The 27562-nt window shown below is 41.5% G+C and overlaps 1 protein-coding gene across 5 annotated transcripts in view; it reads right to left on the reverse strand.

Moving 5' to 3' along the window:
- Positions 1–25228, reverse strand: part of TUBA4A (tubulin alpha 4a) — a 29162-nt gene extending 3934 nt beyond the window's left edge. Inside the window, exons 1-2 of one of the 5 annotated variants that reach the window (XM_087920628.1) lie at positions 25013–25228; positions 8418–8469 (exon numbers count right to left, since the gene is read on the reverse strand). Coding sequence is in view for 1 of the 5 variants with exons in the window: in XM_087920627.1 (XP_087776753.1) it covers positions 4941–4943 (3 nt within the window). In the remaining 4 variants the exon portion in view is untranslated. The other 4 variants (XM_087920630.1, XM_087920627.1, XM_087920629.1 and 1 more) reach the window with 4 other exon arrangements.
- Positions 25229–27562: the final 2334 nt, after the last annotated feature.

The raw sequence follows: 27562 nt of genomic DNA on the forward strand, positions 1-27562 counted from the left end.
AATAACTGTTTTAGAAGGGAGAAAATGAGCTTGAGCTATTCGTTATATCAAGAAGGTTCAGTGATCATTTCAAAATGAAATGGCAGCAGTTCCTGAAGTCAGCAAAACAGGAAGCAGAGTTAAGAAATCTATTGCATACCAAAGCCGCAAGGAACTTTATACAAACTGCCAGCCTGTGCACTTCCACGCCTTCCATTTCACATGTGCAAATATAATTTCCTTTTCACACCTACACATCTCTAGCCTATAAAATGCATGCACGCTTTGCTAGCATGTTCATCTCCCACATTATACATAGCACATTTATTAAATTTAAATTAAATGCCCCTCTCAAGATCTGGATTCCTCTCTTTGAAATCCAAATTTAAGTTTAGACATTTCCTACCCAAGTCAGTATCAAGACAGTGGTCATGTTCACTGTAGGTTTCAGTTCTGAAGTTCAGAAAGAAGTCACATCTGCATAGATAGCAAAGCTCATTGGAGCGAAAAAAAGAAAGAAAGAAAGAAAGAAAGAAAGAAAGAAAGAAAGAAAGAAAGAAAGAAAGAAAGAAAGAAAGAAAGAAAGAAAGAAAGAAAGAAAAGAGCCCCTAAATCTCCCTAAAAGTCAATACAGACAACCCTCCCTGAATTACCTACAGCCCTGCAACAACAAAGTGATCGAGGTGGGAAAAGCCAAATAAATATTGCCCAAAGATTTCAAATGTTTGCTAGTGAATTTGTGCCAGCTGGTGTTTAGTGGATCAAATACTTAGTATCAGGTCAGGGCAGCTATTTACAAAGACATCCAAACAGTCTGCTGGACCACCTTGTTCATGGAGTTAGTAACCTTCGTGAGGCCATCAAAGTAAGGTACTGAATGAACCTGAGCACATACAACACTGTTTTAAATAAATATGCTAATTCCAAGATGGCCATGTTATCCATCTTTCCAAGGAGAAGAAGTGAGTTCAGAGTAAGTAATGCTTAGATAGAAATGGTCTGGTTTAATTTTTTGTTTAAGTAAGAGAACTACCTATAATCCCAAGGAGAGGTGGCATCTGAATATTGTATGTGAATTAGGGTGCTATGTATGGAATCTTACTTATAGTTTTAAAACTAGGCATTCTCTCTGAAATGGAAAAGCCATGTTTATATTCAGGCTGCAAATATACATTGTGGTACAAGTTATTTCTTCATAGTGGTAATTTATTCGTACTTATTGAGAATGAGGCCTAAAACCCTGTCAGATTAGATCCTACCCAGAACCCCCTTCACTGGATCCCTGGCAGTGGGGAAAATCAAGCAAACTTGACTCATAGAGGATGCTGATTCCAGAAGGAACATAAACCTGGACAGATGTTTCCTTAACCAGTCAAACCTTCTGGGTTGCAGTCCTAACACATAAAGAGAATGTCATGTTGGTCCATGGTGTTCCACAGCTGTACTATACCCTTTCAGAGCTCCCTTCTAGAATGCATACAAACAGAATCATAAAACCAAGCACACACAATCACAAGGACAAGCCAATAAGCTATTGCTAAGGGGGGGGGGGGAAGCCAGATTGAGGAAATGATAAGACTATTTTTGTTCCAAATGAATGACATAATTGCCCCATAAAACTCTATGCTAGTTTTGCCTATAAGCAACTCCCCCTCCCCGTCATACAGCATCTCTCATTCACTTATTCAAGGCACAATTTACCCAGGAGAGCATTTCTCAAGCTATTTATACTGTACATTAAAAGCTCAAAGTAAGTAGTGTAATACAGGGGATAAAATCAGAGGCAATATGAATCCATATGAAAATTAATTCTTGGCCATAGTCTCAACTCCACATAAAATATTACAGAGTTTTGTGATAGAGTAAAATACTACATAAAATTAAATTTGGAAAAAAAATGATTTTTAGATTTTCTAATCCCTCCCAGGCTTGTTAACTAAACGAAACAGACATATATACATACATACATACATACATACATACACATATACATATATATATATATTGGGGGGGGGAGCTTAGGCACTCTTACACAAGATAATGAAATCCGCATTAAACTCAATAGCAAGTAATTCTGCTATAAAAATGATAGGAGTGCATATAATTATCTTCATTCTTTGCAGAATAAACAGAAAAGGAAAACAAATACCTTATTTTTTAAAACTTGCTGATTCATTGAATGTTACTAGGGAACACATAGGAAAGATATATTTGATAATTTTTTATGAGTCATTTCAAGGCTCTTACTGAGAATTAATGACACTTCATTAATATATTTGATAAATATATTTGATAAATTTTTATGTGTCATTTCAAGGCTCTTACTGAGAATTAATGACACTTCATTAATTCTCAGTAAGAGCCTTGAAATGACACATAAAAAATTATCAAATATATCTTTCCTATGTGTTCCCTAGTAACATTCAATGAATCAGCAAGTTTTAAAAAATAAGGTATTTGTTTTCCTTTTCTGTTTATTTGATTCTGTTTATTTGATTAGCTGCATATTATTTGTTCAGTACTATACTCACCTATCAATTGTCACATTTTACAACCATGGTTTTATTTGTTTTGATTTTTTTTCTCCAAAACCCCCAATTCCCAACAGCATCCATAAGCAATGCTGACAAATCCAACTGCACAAGTACTATGCATCATCAAAATTATGACAGGAAATAGGCCCTGAATACAGGTTCTAAAGTCAAGTTTAATCTTTGCTATAGATTTGCTAAATGACCTTGAGCAAATTCTTACCCTCAGTTCCTCATATGGAAATACTGGCCTATCATACCTAGCCCGTAAATAAAAGAATTACTGAATGGACATCTCTAGAAGTACTTCATACACTTGCACCTCTGAATACTAGCATGCCCACCCACATCTTTAGGATTCCGCAAGCTTCTGGATTGGCTTCATACTTTTTAATCCTCCCAATTAAAAAACACGAGTCTGTAACAAAGTACACCTCTCATTCTAAGTTATTAATGGTCTGATTTGAATGTTACATGAATGCAGACAATACAGGTAAGTCCTCGATTTACAATAGTTCATTTAACGACCAAAGTTAAAATGGCCTGAAAAAAGTGACTTATTTTTCATTTATGTCCTTTGCAGCATTCCCATGGTCATGTGATCAAAATTCAGATGCTGTTTTGCAAATTCACTTGGATCACCTTTTGCGACCTTCTGACAAGCAAAGTCAATGGGGAAGCCAGATTCACTCAACAACTGGGTTGCTAACTTATCAAGTGTAGCAATTCACTTAACAACTGTGGCAGGAAAGGTCGTAAAATGGAGCAAAACTCACTTAGCAAATTTCCCACGTAATAAATGCCGGGCTCAGTTGTGGTCTTACGCACAGGACCACTGATAATGGCAAACAAGTTGGATGACTTAGCATCCAATCAACTGTGCTTTTACTCAGCAAACCAAGACTGTGTACTATGTGAACCAGATCTCTTACAGGCTTCCTTTGGTGCTTGGAACAAGTCCAGCGATTTTGCTGTGTAGAAAAAGCCTTCACCGCCAACGAGACAGGTAAAGGGTAGCAAAACGATGGAGGTGGGTGGGGGAAGAAATGGTTCTGAGCAGCAGAGCAAATTTTGGGCAAGGCATTTACTGTGAGGCCGGCCCAGCACTGCGAAGGCGCCCCGGGGGAACTCTTAAATGGCGCGTAAATTCGTTCTTTTTTCTTCCGAGATTCGAATGAAAAGCCGCAATTGGCTAATTGGCTAGCCAAAACGAATACGCTACTTTAAAACGAATACGCTACTTTAAAACGAATACGCTACTTCCGCTTTCCACACCCCATTCGCTCAGATTCATAAGTGACGCAGTTTATATATAAAAAAAAAAAGACGCAACACATATGCAAAAACGCCCCAGCCTCCAGGGAACTGGCTCCCGGAGCTGGGAGAACGAGTCTCCTCATTGGAAAACATAGGCAAATCCCCCCCCCGCCACCACCACCACCCGCCCCGTAGTAGTGACAAAGCTTGTTTCGGAGGGGGGCTGCTTCCCGTTCGCTGAGACTGGAATACTAAATATAGGACACCCTTTCGCAAAGTACAGAATCTCTCCCCCCACCCTTAACCCCGAAATGAAACTGGAGAGGCAATTACCTACTTTGGACTAAAGCCCGGTCGAGGGCCCAGTTATTTCCAGCTCCAGGATTTCGCTGGAAGCCGATCAGGGGAGCGTCCCAGCCCCGATGCTCCCTCCTTTCCACCTGCCTATTAATAACCTCTTACTCTCCCATCGGCGAGCAATGAAGTATAGGAGGGGGGGGAGGGGGGCGAAGACAGAGGACCATCTGCCCCACGACTCTTCAGAACGACGGGCGAGAATATTCTCCCCCGCTCCCGTTATCCAACCGGGGCAGGCAAAGCAGGGCTCGGAAGCGCCCTTCTCTCTCTCCCCCCCCCCCGCCACCCCCAAACACAACTTCGCTCGGTTCCTTTGCCAGCCTCCCTTGCCAAGGAGCAACCTGCGCCTCAAACCCAGCTGTTACTGCTCGTTGCACCAGCGCGGCTAAGGAAGAGAAACGGCGAGCCCCGAGCGCGCCAAACTACTAGAGGCCCGGGCCTCCCTCCGCGGGTCTAGGGAGCACGCGCCTGCCAGGTGATCGTTCTCTTGCCGCGCGCTCTTGAAATGCACCGGGGTCACCCTTTGCTCTCCCACAGGCCAGGTTACATTAACTCCGCAGGTGAGGGGGGCTAAGAACGGGAGGTGAGCCCCCTCCCCGCCGCGCACGGTTTATGGAGTTTCTCGGCCAAAAACCTTCACCTTGACCGGAGAGCGGAAGAACTCAAAAGCGCGCCCAGCCTGTACCGGACGGCCAGAGTCCAACCCTGAAGGGTGCCAGCTTCCGCGCGGGCGACGTAGGACGCGTGTCCCATTCGGTAGCGCAGGGAGGCTTAGGCCTGCTGCGCCCGCCTACTTTCTTCCCCTCCCCACCTTACCATGGTGTAATATGTGACGGGGCTGAAATCTCACGCTGAGTCGGTGCGACGGAGCCTCAGTGAGATGCAGCAACGCCTGGTGCAACTCGCTCTACCGCAGTGGCCTTATAAAGGAGAGGGCGGGCAGTCCTGACAGAAGGAGGCGGGCGTAAAAGGTCGCTCCTCCTGAGCCTTCGTGGTGAACGGGTGACGCGGCTCTTAAGTAGGAGGCGTTCATTCTCAACTGGAAGCGAGGAAGGCCAAGCTGCACGACCACCACGTGCTAAAACTCCCTCCCCCCCCTTCAGTTTTTAGGGAGGACATACAACTCTAAAGAAAAAGGTCCAACCCTTCTTTTCTTCTCTATGGCAGCAGTTCGAAGTATGGGGGCTGTTTCTTCTCTCCTCCCTTTCTTTTATACCTGAAGGTTTACCACCAGGATTAACGAAGATTAGAATAGCTATTAGCAGAAATCTGCAGAAGATTTCTTACAGGCATATTTTACATCCTTTAAACCTGATGTAACTATCCGGTAATATATTCCAATTCAGTACTTTTTTTTAATGCTGTCCATTTTTTATTTTTGGTATTAATAAATTGTCTTAGTAAACTCCTTCAATAACAAGTTTCGGAGGCAGGGAAGGTTTCAGGATCATACAAGATATCCAACATATTTTAATGATATGTATTTCCATTTAACTTTCTAAGTAAATTATTCCTTTTCTTTTTCTCTAAAGTATTTTCTTTCTTACTAAACCGTATCTGGAGGTTGAAAGTTTCATTACTGTACTTAATAACTGATAAACAGTTAACAATCTCATGAGTCCATATTCTTTCACGCAGACAACCAAAAGTATTACCACCAGCCAGTTTGAAACAGGGATTGCTCTTAAAGTCAGCTTTAAATATATAAGGCCCTGGGAACAACGTCTGGCAAGGTTGTCTATAAGATAAGGAAAAAAGTTGTGGCTATACATCAAATATGGTTTTATATAGCTGTGAACATACAGCTTGCTGAACAACTCAAAGTAGCCCTACTTCAGATACAATGAAAAACAACTCATAGCTACATTATTGCTTTAGACAAGCAATGAAAAGGCAAGAATAAGCAGTTCTTGCCAGAGTTGTCAGTTGAAAAGTGTTGCACATCAATATCTGACCTCTGAGCAGCTGAAAGAACACAGGGGACCTGTAAAGTGGTACGCTTGGAGTGCATCTCTGCACTGTTCTACTTAAAGTAATTATATTCAGCTGAATGAAACCTCTTCCTAATTTAAACGGAGGACTACAGCCATGCTTCCAGTTCTTTGGTTGTGTTCATAAAATGCTGAATCTATTGTTTATGGAAAAAAAGTCAGTACAGTTGATTTGGTCCTTATAAGATATGAAGCTGTGAAAAATTGATCTTTGAATCACCAATACTCAATAAATATTCACCACCTGCATTTTGCAAAATGTGTTATTTGTGCATTATTTTCTCCTACGTAGCTTTATTGGATCATCTTGGATTTTAGTACTTCTCCAGGTGGAGACTGGATCTGCCCATTGTTTTAAACTATAATATAGTTCATTTTCTGGTTAAGCTTATTGTATGAATTCAAACACACTGCTTTGTAAATCATAATACTGTATATGATTTATCGTGTTGTATGAACTCAGATAAGTCTAAGCCTTTGCTTCAGTCTTGACTCCTGGTGACTACATGGGCAAGTCTATGCAGTTTTCTTGGCAGTATTTCCAGAAATAGTTTGCTACTTCCTGCTTCCTAGGGTTGGGAGAAAATGAATGCCCCAAAGTCATCCAACTAGTTTCACACCTAAAACAGGACTAGAACTCATGATCTCCAATTTCTAATCTGGTACCTTAACCACTGCACCAAAGTAGCTGTTAACTAATTATATAACGAATTACTACTTCCTTCTTTATATCCCACCTTTCTTTAAAAAAAAAATCAAAATAGTCCAGACACACTTTAACCTTTTCTTGCTCCTTAGTATTTTGAGTTGGGCCTTTCAGTTCCACTTTGATGTAATCTTTTATTTTGTTAAAACTATGACTTAACCATTCCGTGCTGCTTTTCACAATAGCATTACATGAAGTTAATAGCCTCATAACCTTGCTAAGAAAGAAATGCTTTTGGTTAAGCTCCTGAAAGAACTTTCAGATGAAGGGGTCAGAAGAACAGCCTTAGGAAGAAGTACCCATACAAATTGAAAAATCTTCAACTAGACCCCAAAAAGTAGGATTTGGGGAGTGTTAGGGCATGTAAGACACCTCTGATGAGTTCAATAGATGGATGCTCCTATGTGGAAAACACGAGCCCAAATATTCTAGCCAGCCTAAAACTAGAAAAATCTCTGTAGTCAGAGTAGGCAAAGCAGCATCTGACCGACCTTATCTCGGGTCAGAAGCCAAACAGTAAGACTGGGCTAACATTAGGATGAGAGGGAATCCCAAAGATCTAGAGCTGACAAATTTAGAGCTAAAAAAGTAGCCATGGGAAACCGCATCCATAGGGTCACTTAAAGCAGTTGCCCCCAACCTTTTCGGCACCAGGTACCAGTTCCATGGAGACAGATTTTTCCATAGACGGGAGGGGGCATGGTCTCATTTGCTGCTTGCATCCTGCGGATGGGTGGGTGGGGTTCGCTTGTTTGCATGGCCCGGTTTCTGGCATACCACAGCCCGGTGCCGGTCCACAGACTGCAGGGTTGGGGACCCCTGACTTAGAGAACTGAGTATCTTTGTCTGGTGGTCATCAAACTCATTATCCTTTGAGGCAAAGGAGTGCTTGTGGGCATCTCTTGGTACACATGCTTTGCAAGTACAGTAATGAAAGGAGGGATCCCTTTATAAATCCTGCAGACAGCACATAAAGGAGAGTGGAGCAGCCCCTTTTCATCAGGATGACTTATTCGCTAGGACCATCCCTTTGTCTCCAGTGCTGGAGAGAGACTCCTCCACTCCCCAGCACTGTCTTTGCTTAGGAATGTTGCCTATGGTGATGGCAGGCCTGGACACGTGGCCCCACTTTTCTTGTGCATCTCCAGCTGCGCTTGCTGGAACAGGTATTCTTTCCCTGGGGCCCAGTCTCTGCAGAAAAGACACCCTGTATACAAACAGCCTGAGTGTGGAGTTTAGGTCAGGCTTGTAATTGTAATTAGACATTCTATTTATAATAATAAACAAGCTAATAGGGAACCCATGAAAAGGGAGCAAAAGGGGGAAAGGCCATGATAGATAATGCTGTGCCAACTGAGAACTAACAGAAAGCTACTGAAGGTTGGCAGGATTGTGAAATCTGACTCTTGCTTGAAATATCTAAATGTCTAGGGGAGATGCTAAGAATAGGACCAGCCAGGGAAGCATCTTCAGGTTTTCATCCTGGATTCAAGCATGGCCTTTAGCCACCTTTTTATGTCTTCCAATTTATTGAAGAAGGCAGCTCACCAAAAACCCAACAAATATTATGTATCTGGCTTTATGGCATCCACCTACCAGTTCTCCAGTCCACTGGGGCAGTTTTCAGGAAAGCCATGTCCTATGAAATCTGGAGGGAAAAAGAAAATAGACTTATTTGTTAACTCAACCCCACAAGCAGTCAGGATTCACCTGGGAGAAATCCCCCGCTTCTCTTTCACCTGACAGCCCTTATCTCAGGTCAGAAGCCAAACAGAGTCAGACTGGGATAGTACTACAGTAGGATGAGAGGCCACCAGGGAATATAGGACAGGTTTGGAATGAGACAAAGTGGAGTGTGACAAAGACAAACTCTTAAGTTGTTCTTAGCATTCAGGAGCTACATTCCACATATGGGCTGCGTTCTCCTTGCCTTGGGCTTAACATCTGCATTTCTGCTTATCTTTAACAAAAAGCTACTGCATAGACACTGAAATTAGCGCTCGGTAGTGCAGCAAACCAATGTGGAATGATGAGGTACAGGTGGGAATAGCGTGATTTTTAAAATCTGCAGTTTTTTCTTCAGGGATCAATTTTGCATTGTTAATGCCTTCCTGCATTAAACATTTGATCTCTGTCTCTGCCCTCTTCTGCATATACAGCTCCATGCAGGCACTATCTAAAGGGGACATGATAGCTACCTTCAAGTGTTTGAAAGACTGTCTTTTAAAAGATGAAATAGATATATCCAAGAAAAAAACTAACAAAATCTAGAGGGTAAAATAAACAGCTGCTCAATACCCTGTTTCTCCAACAATACGGCCTCTCCCAATAGGAAGTCCCAGCATGTTTTCTTGGCATGAAATGAAATTAAGCCCCTCCCCCCAAATTAAGGCTATACTAAAACATGCGAAATGGAGGAGAATGGCGGGAGGGCTTTGGCGCAGCCACGCGGCGTTTGGCGCAGCCATGCACGGCCAGCCAGGGCTCCTCCCTGCACCCGGAGCCTGGTGGAGACACTTGGCTTCAGGTGCTGCTTCCCTGGCCAGCAAGTCCAGCAGAGAGAGCCCGAAGCCGCCTGTTCTTTCCACCCCTCACCCAGCCCGTCCCTGTCCCCACGCATCTCCAAACTCACCGGCAGCTCCAAACGCTGCAGCGGCATGGGCATCGGGCAGAGGTGCTCACTCGGTGGGGCTCAGCTCAGAGGAGGACGCGACGCGGGCTGTCGCCTTGCCTCCCTATCCAGGGATGGGTGAGCACTATCACTGCCTCGGGCGGCCTCTCCCAGTGGCCCCTTCTGGGTCGGGCTGGAGGGACTTGAGAAGGAAGCCAAGCTCGAGTCAGCCCGGTTCTTTCGCTTGACAGGCGGGTACGTACCAGCAGCTCACTTTCCCAGCTCTGCCAACCCCACCTGGCTCCAGCACAGCCCTGGCAGGATGAGTGGAGGGTCTGGTGGGGAGGTGCTCGCTGCTTTGGCCAGAGCTCTGCTGCTGGGCAGGAGGGCCCACCTGTCAGCTGCACTGGGCGCCCCCAGTGAAACTCTTCGCACTCTGCCCGGTGCCAGGCAGGGATGGTGGCTGGGCGCTTCTCCCAGGGTGGGCTGATCCTGTGCTGTGGCCCTGGGAGATTCGCCTCCCCATGTGGGGTTGGACTGCCCTCTTGGGCAGGGCAGGCTTTGTCACACCGGTAATAGGGTGTCGTTTTTAAAAGAATGGGCTTTGCCTTCGAACGATGCCCGGGAAGGCGGCAACAGGAGTGCCTGAAGTTGAGTGTCTCTGCTGGGCTCCATTTGCAGGAAGGACCCTGGCTGGCCCCGCATGGCTGCGCCAAATGCTGTGTGGCTGCGCCAAACACCACAGCATTGCTCTAAATGCTGCGGCAGCACGGGGAGAAGGGAAAGCAACGGTCGCGGAAGGTCTCCTGATACTAAGTGCCCCACCAATGCCGAGGTCAACATCCAAGCCGTCGCCGCCCGCCTGCCTGAGGATGCAAGCAGGGGGAATTAGGTCACCCCCGAAAAGATGGCCTAGCCGTTTTTTCGGGGCTTAAAAAAAAATAAGACCCGGCCTTATTATATGAGAAACACGGTAGTAATAAAATAGAAAGCAGCTTCAACTTAAGAATGGAATAGAATAGAATACTTTATTGGCCAAGTGTGATTGGACACCCAAGGAATTTATTTTTGTGTAAATACTCTCAGTATACATAAAAGATACATTTGTTAACAATCAAGAATCATAACGTACAACACTTAATGATAGTCATAGGGTACAATCAGCAATCAAATCATGCTAGGAAACAGTCAATATAAATTGTAAGGCTACAAGCGGCTGAGTTACAGTCCTACAGTCACAAGTGAGATGGGATGGGTGATAAGGAGTGATGAGAAGATTAACAGTAATAATAGTGCAGACTTTGTAATAGTTGAACAGTGTTGAGGGAATTATTTGTTTAGTAGAGTGATGGTGTTCAGGAAAAAACTGTTCTTGTGTCTAGTTCTGATGTGCAGTGCTCTATAATGTCATTTTGAGGGAAGGAGTTGACACGGTTTATGTCCGGGATGTGAGGGGTCTATAAATATTTTCACAGCCCTCTTTTTGACTTGTGCAGTATACAGGTCCTCGATTGAAGGCAGGTGAGTAGTAATTGTTTTTTCTGCAGTCCTAATTACCCTCTGAAGTCTGTGTCTGTCCTGTTGGGTTGCAGAACTGAACCAGACAGTTATAGGGGTGCAGATGACAGACTCAATAATTCCTCTATAGAACTGTATCAGCAGCTCCTTGGGCAGTTTGAGCTTTCTGAGTTGGCGCAGAAAGAACATTCTTTGTTGTGCTTTTTTGATGACGTTTTTGATGTTAGGTGTCCATTTAGGTCTTGTGATATGATAGAACCGAGAAATGTGAAGGTCTCTACTGTTGATATGGTGTTGTCTAGTATTATAAGAGGTGGTAGTATGGGAGGGTTTCTTCTAAAGTCTACCACCATTTCTATGGTTTTGAGTGTGTTCAGTTTCAGATTGTTCCAGTTATACCACGAGGCAAGTTGTATAACCTCCTGTCTGTATGCAGATTTGTCGTTGTCTTGAATGAGAGCAATCACTGTTGTGTCATCAGCAAACTTCAGTATTTTAACAGATGGATCGTTTGAGATGCAGTCATTGGTATATAGGGAGAAGAGAAGTGGAAAAAGGTAGGAAAAACAAGAAAGTCATTTTGGTGCCAGATGAAAGGCATAAGGTGAGCCATCCATAGCCTAGGGCCTTCCAGATGTGCTATAATGTGCAGATAGGCCAGGCTGACCTACAGTACATGAATGTTTCTTGGAAGAGTTATAGCAATGCAGCTTGAGTCCTTAGCATGTCTCTTATATATCACTGTGGGTACTTCAAGAAGGATATTTATTTATTTATTTTCAATTTATATGGCTGCCCATTTTTCACGAAGTGATTCTGGGCATCATACAACAAAACAAAACAAGCATTTTACAAAACCAGATTAATTAAATCTAACAAAAACAAGCATGCGAAGAAATACATAAAGGTGTTGCCCATGATGCAGCCAGATCCCAGGCCTGTTGAAAGAACCAAATTTTAAGGGATTTCTGGAAAGTCATGAGAATGCAGTCCTACTCCAGAGTTCACCTTCAGGTGAAATGAATTTTATTCAATTAAAGTAGGCAAGTCTGCTCTACTTTTCAAGGTGAGCCACAGTCTAGCTTAAAGTAGATTTAATATTCTGAGCAATACAACACTCTTAAAGAAAACCAATGGAAGCTTTTAGCTGCCAAGGTAATAATCACTTGAGAAATCATTAGTAATTCTTAATAAAGGTATTCATTGCCTTCAAAACAAACTTGCTTTCATTTGGTGGCTGAAATCCCACAAACAGATTATGGGTGAGAAAATTCTGCCTATAATCTCTCCTCCTCCATATGGTTATTTATATCTTCTCTGAAGAAAGGGACATTTCCAAAAGGGTAGGGAACCAGATGTTTCTCAGCAGAACTGCCGGCATCTGTCTCCATTGCTATGCCACTTGGATTGCCAATTCACTAACAACTGGAAGGCCATTCATTGCCAATTCTTGCACACAAGAATGAATCTTTGTTGCAGGATGACTCATTGGGTTCATTCAATTTCCTGACAAGGCAAATTACTTTTGAAATCAGGAGTTGGTCGAAGCAGCTTCCAGAATACAAAATGCAAGGGTGATATCTCTGAAAATTAAGGAACCCCACTGGCTTTCACGTTATAAATTCTATTAACACTTTCATCCACAGAGCTTGAGCATCTTTTTGCAGTTAAGTGCCGAATTTGCTCTATCACTGCACTATAAAGCATTTTTGGAATATAATCATATTTCACTTGTAATTTTTTTCTATCCTGATTTGATATGATTTACTAATTTCATCCCTCTCCGGGGGTGTTATTGGTGTTAATGGTGTTATTAATGCAAACCTGAGGCAAAAAAAAAAAATAGGAAATATCCAACTTCCTATGAACTGGCTTTAGCATTACACAAATTATATTTTGAACTATTGCCAATACCATTTGGACTTTGGATCAGGCAACCAAATATCTTAAACCAACTCAGCCACAGATCAACTTGTTCTGCTAACTGTATCTCCCTTAAATCTCAGTGGATTCTACTGAATATCCTGCACCATTCAATGCAGGCTTTTTCAGTCCAATCCAGTTCACTTGTTTCTCTCCTCACACAGCATAAAAAAAATGAACTGCATTTGACTGTAATTACCTGGGTTGAAGCCAAACGTTTATTTCCTAGATCTAGAACCACCTTTTGGGTTAGCAATTTGCAATAAAATAATACAATTCTCGATGAAAGTGATGAGGAAGGATTAACATCAGTTCATATTGTGCACATGCCCAAATTGTCGTATGATATGTCTCTGACTCTTCCTCCAAACAGATTATTTTTAGGTCATGTAAGAATAAAACATCTCCAATTAATGTAAATATGACAGCTTTGGAATTATACTGAAATCTAATCACCAGCATAGATTGCAAATTTAAAATGACACCCTTATTTTGAGTCATACAAATTATTGCTAGTAGTCATTTTCATTTTAGTATTGAATATTCATACTTTTATTATTCACGAATGATTGTGAGAATACAACTCTGCTGTTTGAGCCTTATAAAGGAAGGGTTCCAGGGTCCAATTCTTAAGGATTTGCCTATGCAGTGGTAAAACAGGGTAAATTTAGATGATCCATATTAAAAAAAAACTTTTTTCTAGTGACCAAATTATGATTTGCATATTGTGTTAAATTGTGGTTCAATCAAATCAACCATAATTATCTGGGCTAATAAGAAACTACAAAAACACAATATGGATTAGCAGGAATCCAGCCTCTTGCCCGCCCATTGCTTTCCTGATGTTCCAGTCCCTTAACTTCCAGCATCCCGTTTTTCTTTTCCTTAAAACAACAGTCAATGTACTTAAGTGGGTGTGCCCACTTAGGTGTAGTGTGAGGATGGCAGTAGCAGAATGTGGAGTGGCATGACGTGCTTGATGAGAAGCTAATTCATTTGTCTCACTTTAATGGCATTTAATCAAGTACCTTCTCTACCCAATGCTCTTTTAGCCTAGGAGCTTAGCAGACATTTCCAGTAGCTTTCTTTGCTTATTAACAGTGTGGCAGGTGGCCAAGGGAATGGGCAGGGCAGGGCAATAGATTTAGTAAAGGACAGTAAAACATACAACAAGGAATATTGCTGTGATTGTCAAGTACTTAGTAGAAAAATGCAACTCAGCCCAAGATCTGCCTTAGGTAAAAAAAGAATCTTAGGCCCTTTTTTTCCTTAAGGCACTATGTGAACTTTAATTGGCAAAAGTTGCTGTCCAGATGAATCACCAACTCAAACTCTGATTTGCAAAATATTCTGCCCAGAGAGAGCTTTGAAAGCAAGTTAATATCCTCTTTTCTTTGAAAGAAATGTCAAAGGGCTTTTATTTCAAGAGCTTACCCCAAGATAGGAACATAGAAAACTGATGGGAAAAGACCTAGTGGTCCATCTGCCCTTTGAGTTTTTCTTTTAATTGTCAGACGATGGGTATGTGTTTATTCCAAGCATATTTAAACTTGTTTAATGATGACTGACCCACTACCTCCACTGGACCTCTCTCCTTATTTATCAAACTTCTTTGCTGCCCACTCTCATGGTTCAAGGTGACTCTGAACAGCTTACAGCAAGATAAAGCACACAGCCATTTGACCCTTATAAATATAAAAGCAGATTAAATTAAGGAAATTAAAACAAGCTAAAAAAAAACCCCAAGGGTTTGCAGGGGAGAGGTGTGGGGGGGTGCCTTCTCTGCTAGTACACCAGCCACATCCTTGTGATGTTTACATGGTTTATTGGACAGAGGGACAAATCCCACCCTTGTGTAAACAGTTTGTTCACAATCCAGCCGTAGAATTGCAGAAGAAACAGTTCAGTTTATGAGAGGGCTTTGGAGAACTAAAAGCTTGGGCAGGCAGCCAAATACAAGGGGAGAGAGTTTTAGGAGGAAGTGATTGGTTGATGCAAGAATTTTATTTCATTAACTAGCATTACCTTTACTCACCCTTGAACTGTAGAAATAATGAAACTGTGGAGGAAAACCAACTAATTATGAACCAAGGAAATTTAGATTGTACAGGGGTCAGCGGAGAAAAAGGAGCTCCTGTGCTTTGGCTGCCCAGAATGAGAAATAGAAAGTGTTTTTAAAATGGAGTTTATTCAATCCCGTAGTCACACTTACTGCAGAGAAATGCCAAACTAACTATTCCAGAAAAATCCATACCAGATTTTGCACTAGATCAAGTAATAGGTGGGAGGAAAAAAAAATAGCTGGCAATTGGTTGTCTGTGTTGTTCTGTATATTGCAGGATTAAATTGTTTCGGTTTGTAAAAGCCACTCATTTTCAAAATTGCTAGGACAGATAAAGCACATGTGCAAACAACCAATTCTAGTTTTTTCAAGATGCAATTAAACAAGCCATGGTTTAGCTCAATGTGCAAGCCTAATATTGTGAGTGTTTGGAAGTGGTAAAGTTTTTTGGGGGACTGGTCTGAATCTCTTTGAAATTATAAACTTTAGTATAACACAAGCTAACTTTTGCTCATTATTGGAATAAAATCATTAAATCGCCACACTATTCTGATATAACCCTACAATTACTAATTTGGGCTACTACCCCAAAATATGTTGGGAAGAAAAAAAAATCCAACTGGAGTTTGTTAAATTTAGCCTATCTCCCATGGCTGCGTCATGAGACTAAAATGTAATTCTCGACTTTTTGCTAAACCATGGTTTCCCTAGTACTGTTCCTGTGCCTTTAAACCTCCAGCGTATAGGAATTTATCCAAAACATTTTTATTCTGGCTGTCTATAGTAATTGTACTTGCTGAACTAAACTCATAGTATCCTTCACAGCAGGCCACGCTGGTTGGAGCTGCCTGTGTCCTGTTTGGCAACCTGTCAAGCGAGCAACTTATGAGGCGAAGATGGAATGCATTTTACCTGCATTTCAGGCTTTTGCAATTAAAGACGTAGCAGCAAGCAAATAAATAAGGCAGGGACGGGACTTGATCCAAAGAAACACAAAGAAGAAATAGCCACAAAGTGGGAAAAAATAATTCTGTCAGAGTACATATGTTCAGGTATTCCTCATCTTAATGACCACAGTTGAGCCCCGAATTTCTGTTGCCAAGCAAGACAATTGTTAAGTGAATTTTGCCCCATTTTGCGACCTTTCTTGTCACAGTTGTTAAATGAATCAGTGCAGTTGTTCAGTTGGTAACATGGTTGTTAAGTGAATCTGGCTTCCCCAGTGACTTTGCTTCTCAGAAGGTCCACAAAAGTTGATTACATGACCCCAGGACCACAACCATCATAAATATGAGTCAGTTGCCAAGCATCTGAATTTTAACCATGTGACCATGGGGGAATGATGCAATGGTCATAAGTGTGAAAAATGGTCATAAGTCACTTTTTTCAGTGCTGTTGTAACTTTGGATAGTCCCTAAATGAACTGTTGTAATTCGAGGACTACCTGTATCAGAGAAGGATATGTAATGCAGCCAGGAGTGGGCTGCTGGGGGTTTGCAGCGGTTTGGGAGGGCCCCCAGCTAAGATTCTGTGCAGTCTGGAGAAACCCCAAATCCCACTCCTGGCTGGCCCCACCCACCCTGCCCCTCCCCTCCCAGGAGTCCTCACAGGGCCCATTTTTGGATGCAGGTAAGTGCAGGGTGTGTGTGGAGGCTCGTGGAGGGCAAAAAAATAAAATAAAAACAGGCCTCCCAGAAGTTCGAGAAGGCCGGAAATGGGCCCATTTCCAGCTTCCAGAGAGCTTCTGGAGCCCAGGGAGGCTGCTTTCACCCTCCCGGAAGCTCGAGGAAAGCCTCCGGAGCCCAGCGAGGGCAGAAACAGCCCCCTGCCATGGTGCAGGAGGCTGACACTCAGCAACCGGGCAAAGAACCCTTGGCTAAAATTTTTGAAGCCTACCCCTGTATGCAGCTTCCAGCCTTCTGCCTAACCACTGGAGTAGGTAAATATAGTTCAGGGTAGAATTCTGAAACCTCAGAGTTTTGTCCCCTAAAACCACGAACTTGTACAACCTGTCCATAAATCAGACAAATAATTGGGGACAGGGGGGAAGGACCAGGCAAGATATAAATATGATCCTTGTTTTTAATAATTCAAGCCTACTCTACATATCCCAGGAGATCTCAGACTTTGTAGTACTCCAGTTACCTCTTGTGTGCACAGACAAAGCTGGGAGCAAAGCTTGTGCATGTTTTGACAGTCTTTCTGTTTTTTTACAAGTAATAAAAAGTAAAATAAAAGAAGGATTTCTTCAGAGTCAGCATTTTTCAATCTCAGCATGCTGGCTGGAGAATTCTGGGAGTTGAAGTCCACACATCTTAGTTCCTGGGATTGAGAAACGCTGCTCTTAGTTGTTTGCAACTCTCTGTGGGCTCACCCCAAAGTTTGACAATCCCAGCTACAAATAGTTGTAATCTCAATGCTCCAAATCCATAGCCTTATGTTGCCAAGACAGCATCTATCCATAAGGGTAAAATAGATTTGTAGAATACCCAAAATTGCAGTAAGATCGCATATCTGATTGGGAGGGGAGCATCTGTGAGTTAGTGTGGATTGCTGGGGTCCGCCTGAACTAGTCCCTGCAATGTTCTTGATATTTTTGGAAATGGTTTACCATTGCCTACTTTCCAGGGCTGAGCAAACGTGACTGGCCCTAGGTCACCTAACTGGCTTCGTGGCTAAGGCAGGACTAGACCTCATGATCTTTGATTTTTAGTCTGGCACCTTTAATTAATTACCGATAATTGAAACTTGGTTTCAACTGGGAGAGAAGAGTTTTCAGTTAAGGACCGAACATAACTAATGTGTATAAACTTCTGAATGATGTTATTGGTGCGGGACAACCTGGGGGAATGGAATGGAACGGCATAGAATGAACATTGGGGAAAAGAGCTCGGCTGGCGAGAATCCTGGTCAGGAAGATCCCACACAATGTGCTGTTTTGCAAAAGTTATGTCTTACATTGTGCAGAATCTTAATAGCTTATGTAAGGCATATAAGGCTTGTGCCATAGAAATACGTGCAATTCTCCACGTACGACCGCAATCGAGCCCAAAATTTATGTTGTTAAGTGAGAAATGTGTTAAGGGAGTCTTGTCCCATTTCAAGACCAGTTTCCCCATTGACTTTGCTTGTCAGAAGGTTGCAGAAGGTGATCACCTGACCCCCAGGACACTGCAACAGTCATAAGTGTGAATCAATTGTCAAGCATCCAAATCATGTGAACTTGGGGATGCTGCAACGGTCATAAGTGTGAAAAATGATCGTAAGCAACTTTTTTCAGTGCCGTTGTAACTTCAAATGGTCACTAAGTGAACTGTTGAAAGCCGAGGACTACTTATATAGCATAGATGCCAAACTTGATTACGTGACATGATGTATCATGATGTTCTTGGCCTTTGCGGAGCAGGGGTAGGCGTGGCCTGTGCGTGACGCACCTGGCCCACAGGCTGCCAGTTTGACAGGCCTGCTATATAGGATTGGGCCATGATGGCGAACCAATGTCACGCATGTCAGAGGTGGCACGCAGAGCCCTTTCTGTGGGCATGTGAGCCGTTGCCCCAGCTCAGCTCCGCCACACATGAACCTGCACCTCCTGCCAGCCAGCTGGTCTTTGGGTCTCTGCCATGCATGTGTGGGATGAGGGGCGCATGCAGGGGGCAGGGGGCATGCGCAGGGGGTGGGGCGCATGCACAAGGGGCAGGGTACACGTGAGGAAAACGTGCACACATTGCATTTTGGGGATGGGCGAGTGCTTTGGGTGCCGAAAATGTTAGCCATCACTGGGATAGAGCAATGCTCTCCTTTCATGATGTTCAAACATGGGCACATTTGGCTTCTGAAGGCTTAGTCTTTTCCTTAAACCTGGTCCTTTCCCAACATAGTTTAAGGACAGAAGTCCTAAGCATAACAGCTGCTGTCTTTTAGTAATTTGGAGCTGCCAAGATTATAGTCTGAGAAGGGCAGACGACAACTACAGAAACCAGAGTCTCATTAGAGAATCACACCAGGGGTGGGATTCAAATTTTTTAATAACCGGTTCTGTGGATGTGGATTAGTTGGTGGGCATGGCTTGGTGGTCATGTGACTGGCTGGGTGTGGCCAACTCAACATCACTCACATTGAGGCATGCATCTCCTCGCCTGGCCTCTCATGACTGTGGGGATGCTACAACAGTCGTTAATGTGAAAAACGGTCATAAGTCACTTTTTTCAGTGCCATTGTAACTTTGAATGGTCACTCCACACAAGCAAAGTACCAGCAAAGGAGTGGAAAAAAACTCCAGAGAAGTTCCTGAGACAGGAAGTTTAGTCCTGCCAAGAATGTAATAAGGGTTAATGGAGAGGCAGTTTCTGTAAGCAACACCAGAATGTTTCCTTCCTGCCTTCCTTACAGGATTAGGCCAGTAATTTCTTCTAACAACCGGTTCTCCCAACTGCTTCGAATGTTAACAACTGGAGAGGCAGTAAATGAGGACTTCCGGTGGAAAGGCAAGGACGGTGAGAGGGGCAGAAATCCGCTCGTGATTCTATCCTCCCTTTTCTTGAGTTTGGTGCGATCTTTCGGGGTGCTCGAGTCTTGGAGAGACTCGTGCCGGTGTGGGGAACCTCGGGCTGCAGTGTGGGAAAGCAACCCCCTGTAACGAAGAGGAAGCCCTCCAGAGCCCAACGATCAAGAACAGCCTCCTAACAATGGAGGCTCCAAGTCCGGACTGCCACCGATGGGAAGAAAAAGTGAGTGAAAGTTTGCAAGCTCGGGGGAAAGAGAGTCGTGGCAGAGAAGATATTTGTTTGACAATAGACTGATTCCAGGCTGTTAAATACTGTGTGAATGCCAGCTGTGAGCTCCAAGACGAAGCGGCTACAAAAGAATTGGTTTAGTGAATGTGAAAGAGCTTGGCAGGCAGAAGAGAGTCGGAAATAAAAAGAAGTAAAGAGAATTTTGGAAGTCTGAAGACTCTATTATCACTAACATTTGGATTGAAGCTATTAAATTGGATCCAGAAGCAGAACGAAGCCGATTGGGGGAAAGACAGAGCAACTCCATAGGCAGCACCCAGAACGTTGAAACGAGTGGGAATATTGCTTACTGGCAGCTGTTACTCAGCAAATCTTCATTTGCCATTTCCGGTGTGCTAGAAGTGGAAGCTTCCAAAGTGAAAAGCGGAAACAAAAACTCTTGTCTTTGGAATTTTCTTTTTCTTTTTCTCAACCCTTTTCTGTGTGTACATACTTACTAAAAATAGCCTCTCTTCTTTCTTATTTGTTGATGGTATGCTATGTTGAAATATGCTTGCTTTTTTTTTTTCCTCTGATTTCCTCTTGATAAATATGTACATTTAGTAATGAAATATTAGAGTGTTAAAATATTGGATTAATTTAGTTAAGTTATTATTAATAGAGATTGTTATAATTTGAATGGGAATATAGGGAGACAGTAAGAATATTAAGCATTAGCTACTTAATAAGCTTAGAGCTCTCTAGACCAATATTATATTTCTTTGTGTGGGTTTATCTGTGAATGTAATATATTTTATAGTTAAGGTTACTTTATATTGAAGTTAAACTAGAGAAAATATATACACTTTACTAATTAGTCAAGAATATAGCTACTTAATAGGTTGATAGATCTTGGTCAATTTTAGTTACAGAACTAAGAATACTGAATGCCAATTTGGAATAATATATTCAATATTGTACAACAACAAAAACAAATTTTGAAGGAAATGACTACTACAACTACCACTGCTTTGAAATCTGGTAGGAAGGTTAATCCCACAATAATGTCTACTTTGACAACAACTTCACCCATGGCACAAAAACAATAGAGGAAACACTACCAACAGAGAAGTCAACTAGCATCTCGAATGCGAATATCCAAGCAATGTTCCTAACTTTACAGGACTCATTGACAAGATTGCAAGAAACAATGATTAAAAACCACAGTGAAACAAGGGCAGATATCAATGAATTGAAGGAAGAAATGGGGAACTAAAGACAGAAATGAAAGCGGACATTTCTAAAGTAGAGGATAAAGTGGGGTGTTGCAGCAGGCCTTGGAGAAAAACGAAGTTATAATAAAAGAAGTAGAGAAAAGAACCGAACGAACAGAAAGGGAATTAGAAAGGGTGGATGAAGATTTCAAAAGCATGAGCAAAGAAATGGAGGACTCCCTTGTCCTCCTAGAAATGGACAAGGCAGCAACTTACCTAAGATTCCAAAATGTGACAGAATCAAAAGAAGAAGACCTGGAATACTTGATGGCAGAAATACTGGCCGGTTTATTGAAGATGGATAAAGATGAAATTCAAAAAGAGTTTGATGAAGTCTACAGGGTCAATACAAATTATGCAAGACGCCACAATTGTTCTAGGGAAGTACATATACGATTCACTAGAAGATGTGTTCGAGACATGATATACAGAACCTCAAGAGATAAAACTATAACCTACAAAGAGAAAGAAATTGTGATTCTTAAACAGATACCGAGGAGAATAAGGGAACAAAGGCGTGACTATAAATTCCTGGCAGCATATTTAAATAAAAAAGAATCACATTTAAATGGCTTATTCCAGAAGGAATGTTAGTGTCGTGGAAAGAGAGGAAAATCAAAATAGATACTATGGAAAAAGCCCAGGATTTTACGAACGGATGGTGGGCCCACAGGAGCAAAGTAGTAGGGAGAAATTGGACACAAAGTTTCAAGAAGAATACAGTGGACATAAAAATAGAACTGGAACGGTAGGAAACCAAGAAAATACCTATTCACAACAAAAGACAGAAGGAACTACATCAATACAAGCGCAAGAAGAGAGAGGAATTGTTACACGACAAAGAGCAAAACAAAACTAAATAGATGGGAGAAGAAAAAAAAATTACTATCAATAAACATAAATGGTTTAAATTCAACAATTAAGAGAAAAAGGATATTATCTAAATTAATTAAACATAATGCAGATATAACGTGCCTGCAAGAAACCCATATAAAGAAGAAGGATGAAAAATATTTAGAATGCCCGAAATTAGGAAAATTATTTACCACACCAGCAGATGAGGAGAAAAAGAAGGGAATCGCAGTATATGTGAAAGAGGATTTGAAATCTGAGCTAATATGGTCAGACTTAGAAGGAAGGACTCTGGGTTTGCAGATCTGGATTAATGATATTCCAATTCTTTTAGTAGTAATATATGCCCCAAATGGAGACCAAAAGAGTTTTTAAACACCTATATGGAAAATTGGTTGAATTGCAAAAAGAAATATTTGTATGGTAGGGGACTTCAACTCCATTGCTGATTTCCAAAAGGATCACAGTAATGCCGGGAAGAATAAAAAGGGGAAGAGAGAGCTCCCAAGATTTGTAGGGAAATGATGAAAGAGCTAAATCTGACAGATATATGGAGAAGATTACATCCTGAAAAAGACAATTTACATTTTATTCAAATCCCCACCAAACATGGACACGGATTGATATGGCATGGATGAGTGGAGAGATAGCAAATGAGACAAAAGAAGTGGAAATTTTGCCTAATGAATGGGCAGATCATAATCCAATACAGGTAATATGGAAGGGCAGGGCAAAACCAAAGAAAAGATGGACCTTAAACACTCAATTAATAAGAGAGAAAGAATATATTAATAAATTAAAGGAGGAATTGATTTTTTTATTAAAGAAAATGATAACGGAGAAACCACTGAAACAAAACGTTTGGGATACGATGAAGGCGGTTATAAGAGGCACAACAATCTCTTATAATGCTAAGAGAAACAAGGAAAAATACTCCCAACAAAACAAATTACAACAGAGAATTAAGGAGCTAGAAACCCTTCTACAAAATAACCCAAAAGAATCCAAACTGCAAAATCAGATAAGTATAATCAAACATAAACTGAATTTAATTGATCAAGAGAAATGACTATGAATTTGAACTTAACTAGACAAATCTATTTTGAACATGCCAACAAGCCAGGAAGATGGCTATCTTATAAATTGAAAAAAAAAAAGAGAAGAGACTGATATACCAGTTAATAGATAGCAAAGGAGATACATACCAGGAAATAGAACAAGAAAAAAGAAATCATTCATAAATACTTTGAAGATTTATACAAAAGAGAGGATGTCAGTGAAGATAGAATAAGGAATTATCTAGATGAAGTAAAGGATAAGGCAATTGGGGAAGAAATGGCTGAACTATTAAATAAAGACATTACTGAATCGGAATTGAAATCAGCAATAGAGAGCCAGAAAAATAATAAAACCCCGGCCCAGATGGGATCCCAGGGGAGCTGTACAAGGCAATAGCAGATCAAATCGGATCACTTATGGTGGAAGTTTTTAATGACGTTTTACTAGCAGCTAGGATGCTGGACTCATGGAGGGGGGCACTGATCTCGCTGATCCCGAAGGAGGATACAGATCCCAGATATATAAACAATTACAGGCCGATTTCACTCTTAAATACTGATTATAAAATATTCACTTCTATTATAGCAAACAGATTAAAAAGATTGCTAAACTTGTATATACATGAAGATCAAAATGGATTCCTTCCAACTAGGCAAATAAAGAATAATCTAAGAATAGTATTAGATGTACTAGAATTTTATGAAGCCCACCCAGAGAGACAAGTAGCACTCATGTTTCTAGATGCAGAAAAAGCTTTCGATAATTTGAATTGGCAATTTTTAATTCAAAAATTTATAATTTGAATCTGGGTACCAAATTTGAAAATATTATAACAACTATATATGACACACAACAAGCTAATATAATAGTGAATGGGGAATGCACCACGCCCAATAAAGATAGAAAAGGAGTGAGACAGGGTTGCCCACTCTCTCCCTGCTCTTCATATTAGCATTAGAGACATTATTAACACGAATTAGGCGGAATTCAGATATAAAGGGATTAACAGTTAAGAAAGAGGAATATAAATTGCAAGCGTTTGCGGATGATATGATTTTCTTCCTTGAAGAACCAAAAGACAGGGGACCAAAATTGATGAGTGAATTAGAGAAATTTGGAGCAGTAGCGGGACTTAAAATAAACAAAAAAAAAACCAAATTAATGACCAAAAACCTAACAGAAAAACAGAAAATAGAATGTTAACAACTGGTTCTAGCTAATAGGTGTGAACCTGTAGAATCCCACCTCTGAATCACACTCATAAGGTTATTGCACTACATCTTTTAGCAATTACAGGGGTAAGAAGTACGGGCTGCAGAATGCACAGAACAAAGCCCCAAATTTCTGGACCAGACATACTCTTGTTTCAGGTGAAGGGTGGAAGAGTATGTTCTCCCTTGTCCAAAGGGTGTGTGACAATGCCAGACCTCTAGTCCACAGTTTCTCAATCTTGGCAACTTTTAAGATGTGTAAACTTGAACTCTGGGGACAATTCCTCATACATGCAGTAATATAAATTAACACCAGAGGGCACTGCTATGTTAAAATTCCTCAGTTTAACAATGAAGCATTGAATTGCAAACTACCAGTATGGAACTGCAGTTTGCTAGGTACTTTAAAATGAACACACACACACACACACACTTCAACAAAAAGTTGTGAAAATATAGAATGGCTGTTCACTATAACTGTTATTTAAACCATTAATCCTCCTCAATCTTAGTAAAACAATAACTGGCAACAGAAGCAGATAATGAGCTAGCTGCTAGCAAATTCCTATCACAGAACACAGCCTGGCACATTTTATTGTTATCAAGATCAAACAGTTACTTACTCACAAGTTCTGCAAGCATAACAGTAAGCAGAGAGACCTTGATCTTGCCGTTCAGTTCCTCCTGCTCCAGTGTTGCACAATATAAAGTGTTCTTGCAAATGGAGCTACAATTATTAAGGTTATGCCCTAGTGGAAAAGTCAACTTTCCCTGATCACGTTTCAAGAAGAGGGTATATACTTGTTTTGCTGAAGGCTATAGGGGTTGGGGCTTCTGCTGTTTAGCTTGACAGAAAACTTCAACTGGATGGAAGCTATTAGTTTCTGTTGAAAGGAATCCGTCATCGGCTTCTCCAAATTCAAACTTGCTGGAATTTTTAAGTTAAAAGAAGAAAGAAGCACTTACCCCTTTGGAACAGCTCCTGTTTGTCCTGCAAACAGGCCTCTGTGGCAGCTCTGTGTTCAGACTTGTCTGTTGCCTTGGAAACGATGCCAGACACTGCCTCCTTGGCTTCATACCATTGGTGGGCAATGTTACCGCTTGCTCCAGAGTCCCAGAGACAAAGCTCTGAACACGTCTAGGCAAGTCCTATCAATATGAACTCTGTTGCGGAATTGAGGCAACCACCAGGCAGCAGCTGGCTTAACCCCATTCAATGTGCTGCTTGATGACGTTGGGGAGACCAGCAAGGGGATAAAGGGCAGACCTACGTTGGTTTTAAATACTCCTGATCAATATATACACATTCATGATATTTATAGCTTGCTTTTTAATTTTAACTAGACAACACGTGACACATTGTTGCAGAAATATTTCCTTACCAAATAATTCCTCATTTTGTGCTTTCAACAATGTACCTGAAAAGTTCTTAAAAGGTCAGGAAGTTATTCGGGGATGTAGCTATCTTGAAAGCAGCCAATTCTGAACGGTATAGCACAGCCAAACATCGGTAGTTGATCACATAAATGTTTTATGACGTTCTGTATTATGTCAAAATGCTTTATGATAATTTTTATGCCTTAAAATTTGCCAAATTTTAATTCTGCGGGAGTCATGGGTCCCAGATTTTGGATACATTTTGTAAGCTGGCCCATTTTGAAATATCTTAGTTGAAAATATTTTCCCTAATGATCCTCTCTTTCACCCAGATAAAAATTGCAGACATGAGAGTTTTAGTACTGTTGGAAGAAATATCCTTCTGGGTTCAGTTCCAAGTGGGGAAAAAGACACTGGAAACATGGAGGCTGTTTGGAAATATAGTTTCATGGTAGACAGGACCACATGGCTTGGAACTCCAAAGTGAAAAGGACGATCACATGCTTCAAGATGTCGGATGAAGGAAAAGAAGGAAAAAGGGGCAAGATGCTGAGAGTGCAATTGCTTTATACCCTCTGTTGGGCCCCACTTTAGTGTTTCCTGTTCCTGTGCAAGAAATGTATCCCATTGGCTGTCAGACTCCCAGGGGCGGGGTCTTAGCTAACTTTGTAGGCTTTGTCTGGACCACAGGGCTTCACCTGAGTGCTGGCTGATGCAATCTTCCCAGACCAGGTGGTGAGATGGGCAGAGGCCTTTGTTATGTACAATATGCTGGCCTAGGCCCACCCATTAACAAAGATGAGGGTGGAGCTTCTTTGGCAACAGACCAAAGCCTCGTCTCTGCAAGGTTTCATCTGTGCTCGCAGCTGGAGCGCCCCGAGCTGGCTGGTTTCAGGGCTAAGCCACCCCGTAGAGGTGGTGAAGAAGAGGGAGACTGCCTTCAGGGTTGAGGAGAGCTGCATCTCTCCTCCCCAGCTGGCCATTACTCCCTTTCCTGAAGGCGGTTGTAGCGGTGGTCAGAAATGGCTACCACAAAGAAGAACTCGACCGGAAAAGAATGTGCAGGAGGAGGATAAGAAGAGAAAGTTTTGGTTGACTGGGTCAAACAGCAAAGGCAACAAATAAGGTACCCTGGAATTGAAACTATTAAAAAAAACAATAACATTGTTCCCTAAGAGGATTTTTAAGCTGCGAAGGAGAGAAAAAGGGGAAAAGATTTGGGGGTTTTTCCTCCTTTTCCTATACTGACAGCTAAGAGACTTAAGCAAGAAATTGGAAAAAAATCCACTTTGACATTAATAGGCATTTAATGCTGAAAATAAAAAGTCAAAGGGATAATAAAGATTTCTGGATAATCAAAAGCTTTTGAAAACAGGAAAGGAGAGAAAAAGAATAAAAGGGCAGCATCTGGAAGGGAGGAGACTGCCTGGAATTAAAAAGAATTTACAGCAAAATCTCAACAAGACTTCCAAAAGATACATTTTAACTGAAACATCGCAACAAAAACCCCAGGAAGAGAAAGTGGAAAAAGAAATAAGAAGAAACAGCTTGGGACTATTTGGATTACTTGATGATCTCTGGATTTTTGGTTATTATATTTGAATGACTAAAATCAATCGGGTGGTTGTTTAAAACTGTTTAAAATGGCCCCACTTTTAGAAGAACTGAAAATGGAACTTAAAAAGTACAAAGAAGATGCACAAGAAGGGAGAGGTTCTTCTGGCTTCGTATTTCAGTTCTTAGAAATGGAGATTTGGAACTATGAGAAACAATAAGAAATGCCTGTAGAACAAGAAGATTGCGACAAAGAAGAAGCCATATTTAATGAACAAGTAATCTTAGGTGGGGGAAAAAAGGAAAGGGAGGAAAGAGAATGGAAAGTTTCAGATTGGGACAAACACCCCCCCCCCCAAAAAAAAGTAGAGTGAAAAATAAGTATAAAATCAGAAAGCAACAGAAGAGGGAAATGCAGAAGAGAGAATTAGAAGTAGAGAGACAAGGGGGTAAAAAGGGGAGGGAGAAGATGAGAGGGAAGAACGAAAGGAAAAGAAGTTATAAACGACAGAAACAAAATATAGAGAAACAGGGTCTATTTAGAGATAATGGGTGAAAATTTAGTGGAAAAAGGATTCTGCAAAG

This window comes from Pseudonaja textilis, chromosome 1 (assembly GCF_049901715.1).
Source record: "Pseudonaja textilis isolate UNSWEBS1 chromosome 1, rPseTex1.2, whole genome shotgun sequence".
Lineage (NCBI taxonomy): Eukaryota > Metazoa > Chordata > Lepidosauria > Squamata > Elapidae > Pseudonaja > Pseudonaja textilis.